Source organism: Chinchilla lanigera, unplaced genomic scaffold (genome assembly GCF_000276665.1).
Source record: "Chinchilla lanigera isolate Chin_1 unplaced genomic scaffold, ChiLan1.0 scaffold00005, whole genome shotgun sequence".
In the NCBI taxonomy this organism is placed as follows: domain Eukaryota; kingdom Metazoa; phylum Chordata; class Mammalia; order Rodentia; family Chinchillidae; genus Chinchilla; species Chinchilla lanigera.
The window spans coordinates 7,780,998-7,795,951 of NW_004955406.1; the positions used below are offsets into that span (position 1 = coordinate 7,780,998).

General features: G+C 40.7%; 1 protein-coding gene across 6 annotated transcripts in view; it reads left to right on the plus strand.

Annotated features, from left to right (window-relative positions):
- Positions 1-14,954, plus strand: part of LOC102005994 (chromosome unknown open reading frame, human C1orf101) — a 144,560-nt gene that overhangs the window by 64,167 nt on the left and 65,439 nt on the right. For all 6 annotated transcript variants that reach the window (XM_013520373.1, XM_013520364.1, XM_005374775.1 and 3 more), the window contains 3 exons: positions 1,880-1,938; positions 4,867-4,942; positions 10,877-10,929. In XM_013520373.1, the coding sequence (XP_013375827.1) occupies positions 1,880-1,938; positions 4,867-4,942; positions 10,877-10,929 (188 nt within the window). The remainder of the gene's footprint in view (positions 1-1,879; positions 1,939-4,866; positions 4,943-10,876; positions 10,930-14,954) is intronic.

Consider the following 14,954-nt stretch of genomic DNA (forward strand, 5'->3'; position numbering starts at 1 on the left):
TATATATATATATATATATATATATATATATAGTTTTTGTATTGTTTTGGTTTTGTCTTTGTTTTTGTTATTTTGTTTTTGTTCTTTTCTCTTAAAAAAGAAAAAATAAATAAATAATAAACCACATTAAATCATTCCATAATATAACTATTTTCAATGTTTATAATCTAAAATAATATACTTATATTTAGGTTGAATTGCAAACCCATGCTTGAATGCCATTTAAGTGGCAACAATGATCTAAGCTTGGAGACTATGGTTAGTTTTTACAAAGTGTAATATAAAACTTTTAGAGGGTAATCATAAGCAACAGCATACTCATAAAGCTATTTTTATCACTACACATAAAGAAAAGGATGACATATCATAAAATGCAAGAGTAAATCTTTTCCCTAATATGTAACTATATGTATTTTTAATTTAATGAACTTCACAACCTTCAACTTTATTGTTAGGGTAAACCAAGGCCCAGTTGAGACCACCAAGACAGGAAGTTTAAGCAACATATGAGGACTTTCTTGCAGACTGGGTGCAGCCAGCCCAAGGACAAAAAGACTGTTGGCCTCAAGCAAGGGGAAAGAGCATGTTTTATAGGGGTGTTTAGGGAGTGGGAGAGGTATTGCCAAGGAAATACAAAATTTTGGGTCTTGAGTAGGGGGTCTAGGGCTAGGTGATAGACAGGGTAGAGTTGGGTACAGGGAGTGCTGGCAGGCACGATATGTCTCTTGTGATTTTTTGTGGAATCAGCTCTCTGCAGGTTGAGCTGTGGGGCAGCTGCTAGCTGCTTGAGCTGGGCAGGAAAGCTGCAGGCTAGCTGCTAGCTGCTTGAGCTGGGCAGGAAAGCTGCAGGCCTTCTGTTGAATGTTGCACTCTTACAGGTGTGAATAACAGATCTGCTTGGGGAGTTTCTCTCTCCTAGCTGGGCAGTGATCCAGTTCTAAGACCTAACATTTATCAAAGGCAGATTGTATAATTTTTGTTATGCTATTTAGCATCTAGTGCCTTATCTCATAATTAAGTTTTTACTATTTTTATAGGAACATAGTCTATTTTAACCAAAGTGGATTGGCTGAACCAAGTTTAAGTGTTCCTCTCTCAAAGATATTAATACACGTAAACACACAACTACCAAACAGCAATATAGGGCCATAAAGATTGTAGTTAGTATACTTTTAAAACATAGAGCTCATAACTTTCTGCCTCCACTATCAGATATGTTCTGTAAATGGCTTTTATTCTAAGCAGACAGCAACCTTGTAGGATACTGAAGCGAAATGTGTCCCAGAGGAAAGAAAATAACAAGAACTTATGCAAAATGTAGATGAGCATTTTTTTTAAATTACTCAAAGCAACAGTGGAAAATTTCAGACAAGTAATTCTTTATAGTCTCAAATTTACAGACCATGTGATAACTGTAATCAGACAAGAAATTTTTTAAAAGTTCAGAGGTAAGGATAAGAGAAAACAGAAGAAAGTTAAAGGTTTCCTAAACTCAGAAGATAACTGAAAATAAAAATAAGAATATTACAGTTACAAGTCAAATAATGAGAGGGGATAAGAGAAATATAAATAAGACAACAATGATATAAAATTAAAGGGGAAAATAACAAAAAATGATATAAACTTATGTAGATATAATTATTTTTATGAAATAGAAAATAAATGTGAAAAATGTTGATTTTTTTTTAACTTTAAAGATTTAAACATCTTGAAAGTATGTATTGTGCCCTAGGAAAATTTGATTTACAACAATTAACATTGTTATATATCTTAATGAAGTCATTTTATGTACCTAGATGTGAAAAGCCAAATACTACTAAAGTTGGGTCCCCCATACTCAATTTTTCTGCTTTTCATAAGCTTTATTTTTCTTTTTCAGTCAATGACCTTTTATTCAAATGTCAATTACGAGGGAGTAGATGATTACTTCAGCTTTGAGTAAGTATGACTTTAAAAAGAACTTTTAAATATACTACTCATTATTATAATGTGTAGGTATTTTTATTTTAATGGCTTCCTTACCCTTTAAATTTCCAAATTTCAAATAGAGATTGATGTGAAATTACTATTTAACTGTATGAAAATGTGAAATAGTCCTTGTAGTTCAATAGAAAATGACCTAGCTGAAGGTTGTCATTCACCCTAATGGAAATGCAAACAAAGGGCTTGCACTAGTCACCTTTCCATGTAGAACAAATAGCTGAGGCTGTTATCTCATAACCAGGAAAAAGTTGATCTGGCTCATTGTTTTGGAGGTTCTGGTTCCTGAGTGGCCCTGATGCTTTTAGGACTCTGGCAAGGAAGCACAGCTTGGCAGGCGCCTGGCATAGAGTAAATCTCTCACCTAACGAGCCCAGCAGCAAAGAGGAGGAGACTGGTCCCAAATCCCCTTTGCAAGTTCACCTCCCATAACCTGGAGGCCTCTCTGAAAGGTCCATCAGCTCCCAATAGCACCATCCTTGGAACCAAGCTTTAAACATGTAGTCCTTTGGGGATACTTACCAACCCAAAGCAAGGCTATTTCTTAATTCAATAGTCTTCATGCATCTCATTTCCTGTCTCAATGTCTCTATATTCTACCCTTAAGCAAGAGCAAGAACACTAATGGGTTAGTCAGCTTTCCATTGCTGTGATGAAAATACCCGAGATGCACAACTTAAAGGAAAAGGGTTGGCTTTGGTTCTAAGGTTTCAGTCTATGATCACTTAATTCCATTGTTTTAGGGACTGTGGTGAGAATATACTTCATGACAGAAGGGTATGGCAAAAAAAAGCTGCTCATTTCATAGAAGCCAGGATGAGACAGAGACAGAGAGTCAGAGACAGATAAAAAGAAAGAGAGACAGAGAGAGACAGAAAACAGTGACAAAATGTAGTCCCCAAGAGCATGCTCCTGAGGACCCACTTCCTTCAACTAGATCACACCTCCAAAGTTTCCATCACTTCCAAACATCTGATCAAATTATAACCCATCAGTGGATTAATCCATTGATGAGGTCAGAGACCTCATGATCCAATCATTTCTCAAAAGCCCCACCTCTAAATATTGCTGCATGGGAACCAAGTCTTCAACCTATGAGTCTTTGGGTTGCAGTCCAGATCCAAACTATAACATGTAACATCATGGAAAGTCTTTCTGAGTAAAGTCAGATAAAACACCATCTTCACCTCTAGGACAAGGTAGCTCTGAGGCACTTAATTTCTGGAGAAAGACAACCAACCTGAAATTCTGTGTGCGTTAGTCAGCTTTGCATTACTATGACAAAGTGCCTGACACAGGCTACTTTTGAAGAAGGGGTTTATTTAGCTCACAGTTTTGGAAGCTGAATGTCCAGACAGCAGAGCACAGGCTTGGTGAGGGTCACCCCTTGTCTGCATCACCTCACAGTAGATAGCCAAGGTGGGACTACAAGTAGGAGCAAGTAGATTACATCTGAAAACTGAGAGCAGCCAGGCTGGGTGGGACCATTAAAGGCTCACCCCTTTAATGACAGCCCTCTAACAGGAATCACTTCATGCCCTCCCAGTCTTAGGACCTCCCACAAGGACCACCCTTTAAAAGCTCTGCAATGCCTCCCACTTTTACCATCCTGTCAACCAAGCCTTGAATCAAAAGAACCTTTGGAGTGTGGAGACTCAACGAAGCCATATCCAATCACAGCCCTATGGGATCATTATGATCTCACAATATTTTTCAGAAAAACAGTATTTTTGCTTAGGAAAATACATCTATTTTTGTTTACTGTGCTACTACTCCAAGTACATTTGAGTTCCCACTGTATACCAAGCATTCTCTAGAAATTTAGAATAACAGGAGAAAAGTAAGTATGGGAAGAATGACGCACTGGTGCCATGGAATATATCTCCAGTGGGAAATAGCAAGTAATCAACTCAATGAGATAACTCCAAATACTGAAAAGTGATGTTAAGAAAATAAAACTAATGTATGACGGTAGTGACTAGGAAGGGTAAGTATGATCCTGTAGAACAGCTGGAGAGGCTCAATCCCCACATTCCTGCTGCTTTTCTCCTTATCCTTCTAATAGTTTGAGTTCCTTTGGGTATTTTGGCCTTTTTAGATATTTACTGAGAATTATGCTCTGTAGAATGCATAGGATATGTTGTTTAGTTTTTCCCTAGTTTTTTTTTTTGTTGTTGTTGTTTTAGTTTTTTTTTTTTTTTTTTTTTTTTTTTTTTTCAAAAAGTAAAGCCAGTTTTTGAAAAAGTAAATAACAGGTATGGTGTGAATCAAGCTTTCAAAACTTCTGTTGTTATAAGCCCTCTCATTTTGAACACAGAATGATTCATGTGCACTGAACAGTCAAGAAAAATGTTATATCTGACCTCCCTTTGCATTCCGGAGAGATCATATGGTGCAGCTTAGTGGGGTCCAGAAAGCTAATTATTCTCCATGCTTCCAGAGGTGGTGTCAATAGGAAAGGAAGTCGAGGGGGGTGGAGTTAGAACGGATGTAGTGACTACTACCTTGTAATGCCATCCAGAGCAGGCGGCTCAAGATGTCAGCACAGAACTTGAATGTCCAGGGACCAAGGATGCTCATGAAGTAGGGGGAGGGAGGCTTGAAGTGCTGATAGGATGCTCTTCCTGTTTTCCACTGTACCAATGATATGATGGCCAAAACATGGAGTACGTGAGGTGGGCCCCACTTTCCAATATGACTATAGTGCAGAGCTGCTTTCACGCAGCAGCTGGCTGTTAGTACCAGCACCACTCGCCAGCCCTCTGGAATTCCTCAGGGCTTCAAACACGTTGTGCACATGGAATTCTGCGTTTGCTCTACAGAAACAGGGTGTCATGGTGCCACCATCATCATTCTAAAATAACCTATGTGGGCTGTTTTTCCTAGACACAAGAACATGGGTAATATATTTGTTCAACTCCGGCCTAGTCAGCATGCAAATGTGTGTCCAGTGACCCAGAAGGTAAGTCACACTGGCAGTGGCAAACTCAGTAATACGGTGCTACTTCCCTCTACTTAGTAATGTCTCACTGTAAAGATAGTATTATTTTATTTTAAAAGCAGAAGATAGAATTTCTCTTTTCTGTGAGTTTATTGTCTAACGTAAGATGTAAAACCACATACAAAAATCTAAAAAGTGTTAATTTTTGAAAGTTTGAAGATAAGTCAAACCGTGTAAAGGAAAACTGAAATTAATGGATACATCCAAAGTTTGGCATGGTTCATCAAAGAACCGCCAGACATATTCCTATCTAGCCTGCATTTATTCGGTCAAAATGATACAATCGTTTATTCATTTAAAAATGTGCGATATGCTTATTACACTTCCGTGCTTCCGTCTGTGTGCTGGGTAATGAGAGTTACCAAGATGAGAAGGTCCCTAGGGCCAAACACAAGTTAGCTTAAAGGAGTGTGGTGTACACAGTTACCAAATAGTCCAGGAGAAAGCGTACACAGCTTTGACTGGGAAGCAAAATGTGAAAAGAAAGTGACACATGAAATGAATGTTGGTGGGTCAGTAGAAGTCCAGCAGGCCAGTGCAAAGGAAATTTCAGGACGAGGTACAGACAAAAGCAGAAGGAAGTGGAGTAGTCAGTATGTTCAGGACCTCTAAGTATTATGAAATAAAACACAAACTCTTTAACAACCCCACATTCCTTGTGTCTGCGATCCACACGAAGGAATGCCTCTGCTTCTCACCCTAACTAACATTCAGGGAACAGATACGGAGCACTGAACCAGGCATTGTGCTACATGCAGGGAATACAGAGTGAAGTAGAAGCCCAGCACAGGGAGCCTGCTCCAACCAGGGCAAAGTGCCACGGGTTTAGAGGGAGCTTTAAAGTGACAGGGATGCGATCCACCCTTGAGCACTGGTGGCACATGCTGGTTCCCTGTGTACCAGTAGCTCCTCTGTGCCGACCACAGACCCACCCGGCTTCATCTACTTCGGCAGCAAGAGCTGCAACCTTGCTCGTTCCTGTCCCAGCCCAGGTCTGTGTTTTCTGCCTTCAGCTGCTTAACCTATTCATTTATGGATGCCTTCCTGAGGCCACCATGACTACCCCATCCTTCTCTAGTCCATTGCTTCATTAGGGATCCCTATCCTTCCAGCCCAGGCATCACACAAGCAGGTTCATCTAAACGGAGTGCAGATCCCGGCACTACCTCTCACTGGCTTGGACCAGACCCCTGAACACTCAGGCTCACCTGCCTCACCTGTAAAAGGAAGAAATGTAACATCTATCTCATTGAGAGTGTTAAATGAGATCACTTATGAAAAGTATCCAAAACAGTGCCTGTCACAGGGTAACTATACAATATTACTGTTTTTCTCCTTCTCTCTCTTCTTTGGAACCCCCTAGACAAGGACAGTTTAAGTCTGATCCCCTGTGGGCCCACTGCAGTTGGCACTGAGTTTCCCACTGAAATCAAATGGACAAATGTGCAAGAGCCCTTTCAGGCAATAGGGAAATATGGTCCAGTAGAGACAGAGCTTCTCATTAGCCAACAAAAGCAAAACCTATACACAACTACAGAGCACACTGTCGTCCACAGGATCCTTTCTTTGCACTCCCACACTCATAAACAGGCAAGCTGTCAGCCTCCAAGGTCAACAGAGAAACACAGGTCCCAACCTGTTCACATGCAGAACCATGATCCACGGCCTTCATCAGTTGTGTGAATTTAGACCCTTGTTAAACCTGGTAGGAGCCTGCTGTCTTTGTCACTTGGTCTGTATGACTTCCAGCAGAGCAGCAAATAGAACCAGCAACTCCAATAAAGCTATGTCTTTTCACCATGCACCAAGAAGAGAAAATATAGAAAGACAGGCCAGTCCTAGAAGGTCTTAGTAATTCTTTCCAAGATGAGTTTCCGCAGGGAGGGACGACTACAATTTACCAACAGTTCTGAGGTGAGAACCATTACAACTCTTACCTTGCCCAGAATAGCAAAAACAATCCTGCACAACAAGAACAAAGCAAGAGGCATCTTAATTCTGGATTTCAAGTTTTATTATAAAGGTGTAGTGAGAAAAACAGCATAGAAACAGATATAGAAACAGCATAGAAACAGGTATAGCATAGAAAACAGATACGTGGACCAAAGAAACAGAACTGAAGATAGAAAAACAACCCCAGCCACCTTCAAACATCTGATCTTCGACAAACGGGTCAAAAACACAGGCTGGGGAACAGATAGCTTCCTTAGCAAGTGGTTCTGGGAAAACTGGTTATCTGCATGTAAGAGAATGAAGCGGGGCCCATATCGCTTTAATCAGAGGACAATTAAAACTGACAAAGTAGAAACTGGCAGCAAAATACAGTCTCTCAGGGACCTGGAATCAAGACGCCTAAAAAACAACAACTTGACAAAGAGAAGAAAAAAAAAAAGCAGATCTCTAGGAATCGTGAGGAAATTAATAGGAAAACTAGAAACTATAAAGAAGCTGGAGCAATAGAGCATAACACAGAAAATAGAGCAAGGTGGTCTGAAAAGCTCACCCCGGCTCCTGGGCTAGGAGACTTGTCTCTGCTGACACAAGGTGATCCCAGACGGTCAGGAGGTGCAGAAAGGAACAATGGACTGAGCTAGCAGTGCTAGCCCCCAAGAAAGCCCACAGCTACTGTAAACTGCAGAAACAGAATGGGGTTTTACTCTGGAAGTGACTCCTTCCACACGGCAGGCTAGAGTCAGAGAAGAAATCCAACGCAGCACCCTCCATATTTGAAAGGGTGTATCAGGAGCCACATTGGGAAGGGGTTTATTGTTTAAGATGACAGTACAGAACAACTTCCCTTCATGGTTTATGGTGCCAACGTACCACTGGGTGGGAGATGGCCACAAGAGACAGTTGGGAAGAGGGCATGGGCTAGACAGAGACCCTCCCTGAAAAGTTTAAGCTCAGGCCAGGAAGGACAGGGGGGCTCTACCTTCTGTAGTGAGAAGCCAGGGTGGTTGTTTGTGGCTCTCCACGAGGACTGAACCTGCAAGTGCTGTCAGCAAGACCAGTGATTTGCTTCAACCCCCACCATGCTGCCCACATCCAGCACAGAGCTCAGTAATCTGTTCGCTTTCCTCATCTACCAACATGAGCGAGCATATGCTTCGGCTTGGACGGTTGCCACAGCCTGGAGTTTAAGGACAGAGGGGCCTCTGGAGCAGGCTGGGGGCACCTCACAAACCCACAGGCCCTAAAGTTGGGTGGAGAAAGTCTTGACCTGGGGTGCACAGAGGCACACAGAATCGGGGAGCTGCCAGAGTGACTACAGCCTTATGGAGGACACCTTTAACTGGCCATGTGCAGTGAAAAGGGCAGGGCAGGATTCAGCATTCACACACAAACAGGTGAGTGTGGAAACAAAATAGGTCTTAGCAGTGACTCACTATCCCTGTCCCATATCTAGTGGTTCCAATATTGCGGATCCTAACCACTCATCAAAAAGAATTTTTTTGAGGCCAGGTCACACTATATGGCAATCCTCTTGCCTCAGCCTCCTGAGTGCTGGTTGTCTTAATTACTTTTCTCTTTGCTAAGGAAAAATACCTGACACCCAAAGCTAAGGGAAAAAAACTTTATTTAGCTCACAGTTTGTAGAGGTTTTAACCCATAATCAGCTGGGTCCAAGGCAGGCTGGCTTGGCAGAGAGGCATCCCAGAAGGGGAAACAGTTCAAGGTAGCAGAAGACAACAAAAGCAAGCAAGGGGAGTAAGACAGGCCTCTTTCTGTCCCTTGCATTGTATCCAGTCTACTGCGATTAGGGCAGTGCCAATCCAATCAGAGGACTAATCCAGCAATCACCCACCCTTAATCCCACCATTGCACTATGAATCAGTAACATACTCTAGATTCGGCCACCTCCAAAAAAAGTCTTATGACTGCATGACTCTTTGGGGGATCATCTAGACACAAACCATAACACTGGGTTACAGGTGTGTGCCACCATGTCTGGTTTATGGAGAAATTCTTTTTTTGTGTGTGTCTCTTTTTGAGACAGGGTCTCATTATGCAGTTCAGGCTGGCCTTGAGCTCACTTTGTAGCCCAGGCTGGCCTCAAACTCACAATGATCCTCCTGCCTCATCCTCCTGAGTGCTGGGATTACAGATGTGCATTACTATGCCCAGATATGAAGGAATTCTTTTTGACTCATTTTATTTTTTTGCTTCAAGGGGAGGTGGAAGTGCTCTTTATTTTTTTCTTGCTTTACTGTTTCCCTTTTTTCTTCTTTTTCTTGCTTGTTCTTTCCTGTTGCTTTTATCTAATTATATTAATTCTCCCTTACTCTTTAATGCAATCTTTTATCTCACTTTTCTCTCCTCCTTCTCATCTTCCTTTTCTTTATTTTCAAACTTCTTTTATTCTCCTGTTCCCCACCCCTCCATCTTTACTAATATAATGATTAAGCTTTATTAGTCTTTAGATATTTACTTAACTCTATGCTATGATTGTTGAATTCTTTTCCATTGTTTATGGTGGTATAGTTGTTGCATTAATCGATATTTATGTCAGTAAATATCTTTGGTTTGTCTCTGTGTTTATATTAAAACTATAGATCTCTTGTTTATAGTTAAGGGTGATTCAGTGGTAGCTTTTATTTTCTTCTAGTCCGTCATATCCAGTTTGTCTTTGCCTCTATTATTGTTGCTAATAGAAGGCGACATGTTGCTATTAATTAGTTTTGACTGTATTGTCAATATCTGGCTTCTCTTTGTGTCATCAATACTGCAGTTCATTTTTTGAGAACTAGGTGCTGGACCAATTACACTATACCTTCTCCACCCAAATTAATGGAGGTTAGATCTTGGGACAGAGGCAAAGATGTAGGGTTAGTCATACCCAAAGTACATCAGTGCAGATCAGACATTAATTAAAGAGATTCCCATACTAGCAACAAAGACTTTTCACTATAATCAACCCACAAATCTCAGCATGCACACATACACACACACACACACACACACACACACACACACGCACTAGAAACGTGAGAAGACAAGGTAACAAAATACCTCCAAAAATTCCCAACTCCCCCAAAGCTTATTAGTGGGGAGGAAATAAAAACCCAAACAGATGAACTATGTGAAATGATAAAAGAGGAGAAAAGAATAGATCAATATGGTGCTTGCAAGCTCAAGGAAGATATAACTAAACAGATAGTGGATTTAAGAAATAAAATGATCCATCAGCTTACAGAAGACACTAATAAAAAGCTAGCTGAGCTAAATAAATTGATACAAACATGACCAACCAGCTTAGCAAAGAATTAGGGTCCATGAAAATGAACCAAACAGAAATCCAAGAAATTAAAAATTCTATTGAAAAATTTTATTGAGGGCCGGGGATGTAGCTCAGCGGCATGGCGCCTGCCCGGCAAACGTGAGGTCATGAGTTCGATTCCCAGTTCAAAAAAAAAAGAGAAATTTTATTGAAAGGATGGAGAAAGCTGTATACCAGGATCCTACATTTACAAAGTTACAGCTGGATCTTTCCTACCTCAAAAACTGGAAATCTGAAATGCTCCAAAATCCAAAACTTTTCGAACACCAGTATGACGTTACAAAAGGAAAATTCCACATGACTTTATATTATGAGTTACAATCAAAAGCAGGTACACTAAAATATGTTATTAAATTACCTTCAGGCAATGTGCATATGCTATACATGAAACCAGTTAATTTTGTGGTTAGACTTGGATCCTATCTCCAAGACTTTTCACACCCATGTACATATTCCAAAACCCATAAAATCAGAAATCTGAGTTATGTGGTGCTAAGCACTTCACATAAGGGATGCTCTAAATTCTAAGTTTAAAATATTGTTTTTAGCTGTAGTAATATCTTAGATCATTTGAATCAGATAAGCTGAACTCACTGCCTAAATTACTTCTTTTTTAGGTGTTTCAAATTGGTGTTGGCTGTGACCCTCAAAAATTTATTGAAGTTAAAGGGCAAGTATATCTCCACTTGACCTATCTTATTCTTTAAGTTGTAAAACAAATGGTGCACTACATAGTCATTACTAGTGATGACATTAGCCTAATAACTGATATGTCTATGGTGAAATCTAAAATTGAACTGACATCAGTGTCCAATTTCAATTGGTTTGAACTTGTTGCCAAGGTAAATACTACATTTAAATCATGCTAAAAATGAAAAGCACTAATCTATACTTCAGCATCTCTTTATTCTCCTTCCCTCTTAATAAGCCAGTTTCTTCCTTTTACCAACGCTTCTCGCAGCTCTGCAGTCCTCAGCACATTCTCGGAGAACCAAGAGAAAGAAACCATCTCTGTCTGCCATCAGACTCAATCTTCATAATTTCGTGTCCGTTAGAAAATTCCTTACACCCACATCAGAAAAGCCTCAGCTCTCTGCACCATTCTCTATGAGCAACTTGCTAGAGCCACCTTAGCAGAACAAGAAGCGCTTCCCTCAGAGACTCCAAAGTGTGAATTCTGTTGGCCTGATTATGGTTCACAGCGAAGCACACGGGATGGTGTGTCTTCAGTTTGCTATAGTGCTCATCCCTCCAATGTGGCAGAAAATCAGTGTGAACTCACAGATCTGACTGAGGTCAGCGTATAGCAGCAATCGTGATTCCTTTCCTTGGGTTAGGAGTGGGATGGCAGTGCGGGAAACAGTGGCTCTCACCTGGCTACTTAGGAAATAGCTTGCTCTCACCCAAAGCAAATATGCGCTCTTCCATCCTCCTACTAGTCTTTTGGTTACTACTGAGTTGTAGCAATCACCTGCTGGGACGATAATTAAAGTTTGCCATCTCATTCGGCATTTCCTGAATTTGATCTTCCTCATGCCTTTGGAGCCATAATTCCTTTTCCAGGCAACACAACATGGCTGATTTGTGCAGCCTGCACCATCCTTACTTCTGCGATGGTTTACGTCTTTGCTCCTCAGAGCGTGTACAAGGACCCACGCTGGCATCACCTGAGAACTTGTTAGAAATGCAGGAGCTCACACCTCATTCAGACCCACAATCTTCATTTGAACAGTATTTGCAGGAAATTTAAGAATACCTGCTGTAAGCAGTAGGTTACCAAAATCGACTTCTGATCCCAGCACGTGCAGAATTCCTCCGCAGGCCCCTGATTTCCACCCACAGTGAGGTGTAAAGCAGCTTGAACTAATCTATCTCTTTTGTCTAGATTATCCAGCTTGGTCGTTCATCAGAATCAACTGGACAGCCAGGAACACTGATGCCTCCCTATAATCCCAGCTTTTAGGGGGACTAAAGCAGAATTGCTGCAAGTTCCCTGGGGAACTTAAGAAGACATTGACTCAAATTTTTTTTTTAAAAAGGGACTGGGTGTGTAGCTCTGTGGTAGAGTACCTTTAGGTTTAATCCCCAGTACTAGAAAAAAAAAAAAAAAATCACCCAGAGAGCATGCTACAAAACACTGATTTCAGGACTGTATTTTGGGTCTCTTAGTCAGTATCCCTAGAAACAACTCTAGTGTCCTGGGCTTAGGGTGCAGTGGGCTTAAGGTTTTCACAGTTACTAAGGGACACCGGGGAGAGTCTGAGAGAGCCAGACTGAGCCGGCAATGAAGGATACAAGGCAAAAGAGAGCAACTTTTGGAGTCCAGTGTGGATTTAGGAAGGGAGGTGATGTAGACCAGGGTCTATTTAGAATGATGGCGACAAGAGTTCCTTCCCAGTTACACTGGAAGCAGCTAGCTATTTTTTTTTCTTTTTGAGACAGGGTCTCACTATGCAGTGCAGGCTGGCCTTGAGCTTACTTTGTAGCCCAGGTTGGTCTCGAACTCAAAACGATCCTCCTGCCTCAGCCTCCTGAGTGCTGGGATTACAGGTGTGAGCCACCACACCTGGCTCTGGAAGCAGCTAGCTGAAATGATCCAATGAATAACTTACAAAAAGCACCAGCATTCACTCATAAACCATTATAACCTCTGTCTACATAGACCTTAAGTAGAAATTATGTGAATCAAAGTATACATAATATAAAGGGCAAAATAAAAGACAGATAATAGGAAACAAAGAGATAGATCTTTTGCAAATGGGAAGTGGATCTAGAGACAGAGGGAGGGGACAGGAAAGAAGGAGAAGGGGAAGTAAAAAGAATTAAGATGTGTTGTGTAGGGGCGCCAGCTTCCCACAATAAATGTAGTCACTATGCACTGCACAGATGTACTAATGAACACTAAAATAATTTAAAGAGATTATGTGAGTCCTTAAAATAGTATCTTACCTGCATAAAGGGTCTCTAGGAGAAACTAGACATTTGGTGTTTTAAACAAAATTTATGTTGTAAAATAAACAGTCCAAAGAAATCTGGTCTTCATTTTGATACATTATCTATAAATTTGTTTGTATAGCCCCTCTTCTCTTCTCTTTTTTTTTTTTGTGTGTGTGGTTCTAGGGTTGAACTCAGGGCCTTGCACATGCTGAGCAGTGAAGCAAGTGTTCCACTACTACTGAGTTACCTTCCCAGCCCTTTTTTATTATTCTGAGACAAGGTCTTTGCTAAATTCCCCAGGCTGGACTTAAACTTGTAATGCTCCTGCCTCTACTTTTCTACAAGAAGCTGGGATTACAGGCACACACCACCACCCCCGGCTTGAGTCAAATTTTTTTATCGTGATAACATTTACATAGTATGTGAAACTTGCCATTTTACCTATTTTTGAATGTATAATTCACAGGAATTAAGTACTTCCATGATGCTGTACACTTAGCATCACTACCCAGTTCCAAGATATCTTCATTACTCCAAAAGGTAACTGTAGTATTAAGCACTCGCTCCCCTTCCTGCCAGCACCTGGTGACCGTCATTTCCTGTCTCTGAACTTTCCTGATCTGGATATTTTGTGCCAGTGCAGCAATGCATAAGATTTTGTGTCTGGCCTCTTAGCACATTTTTGAGGCTCACGGGTGTGGTGGTACTTCGTTCCCTTTTACAGTGAGTAACTGTACGGATATGCCACATTTGATCTGTTCCTCGGCTCATGAATATTTGGACTCTTTCTATCTTTTGGCTTTTGCAAATAGTACTGCTACGAATATTTGTGTACAAGCTTTTGTTTGGTCATCTTTTCAATCACGCATTCTGGGTGTGTACCTAGGAGTGGAATTTTTCACTGAATCACATGATACTCCTATGTTTGATGTATTGAAGAAATACCAAACTCTTTTGCTGCACCATCTTACATTGGTAACAGCAATGTAGGCGTGTTCCAATTTCTCTACGTCTCTCCAAGACTTGTTCTTTTCTATTTTTGTTTTTTCCCTGGTTTTCTTTTTATTATTCACAGAAAATTATATGTATCTATTGTGTACAACATTCTGTTTTTAAGTCATCATGAAATGAGTAAATCTAGCTAGTTAACATACATGTAGTTATCATTTTGAGGTGAGAATGCATTCATTTTCAAGAATATAATATAGTATTAACTATAGTTTACAAGTTGTACAAAAGATCTCTTTACTTTACTTTTCCTATCTAACTGAAAGTTTGTATCATTTGAGCAGCCCATCTCCAATCTCCCTCACCACCATTTTCTGTAAAGTGGAGGGAGGGTAAGACAGGCTCTCACTATGTAGTCTAAGCTAGCCTCAAATTTGTGATCCTCCTGCCTCGGCTTCCCAAATGCTGGGATTATAGGCATGCATCACCATACCCAGCCTATATATATATGCAGGGGGACAATGTCTCATTATGTGGTGCAGGTTGGCCTTAAGCTTGCTATGTAGCTCAGGCTGACCTCAGACTCTAGGCAATCCTCCTGCCTCAGCCTTCCACGTGCTGGGATTACAGGCATGCACCACCACACCCAGCTGCCTATAATTTTTTGATAAAGGTGAGCAATATAAAAGAGATAAATCAATAGGTTTCAAAGTCCTATGTCTTGAGAAACATTTGTAAAATTGATTTTTAAAAAGTAGAAATGCTAGGGCTACAAAGTAACCCCAGAGATTCTAATTCAGTGAATAATGA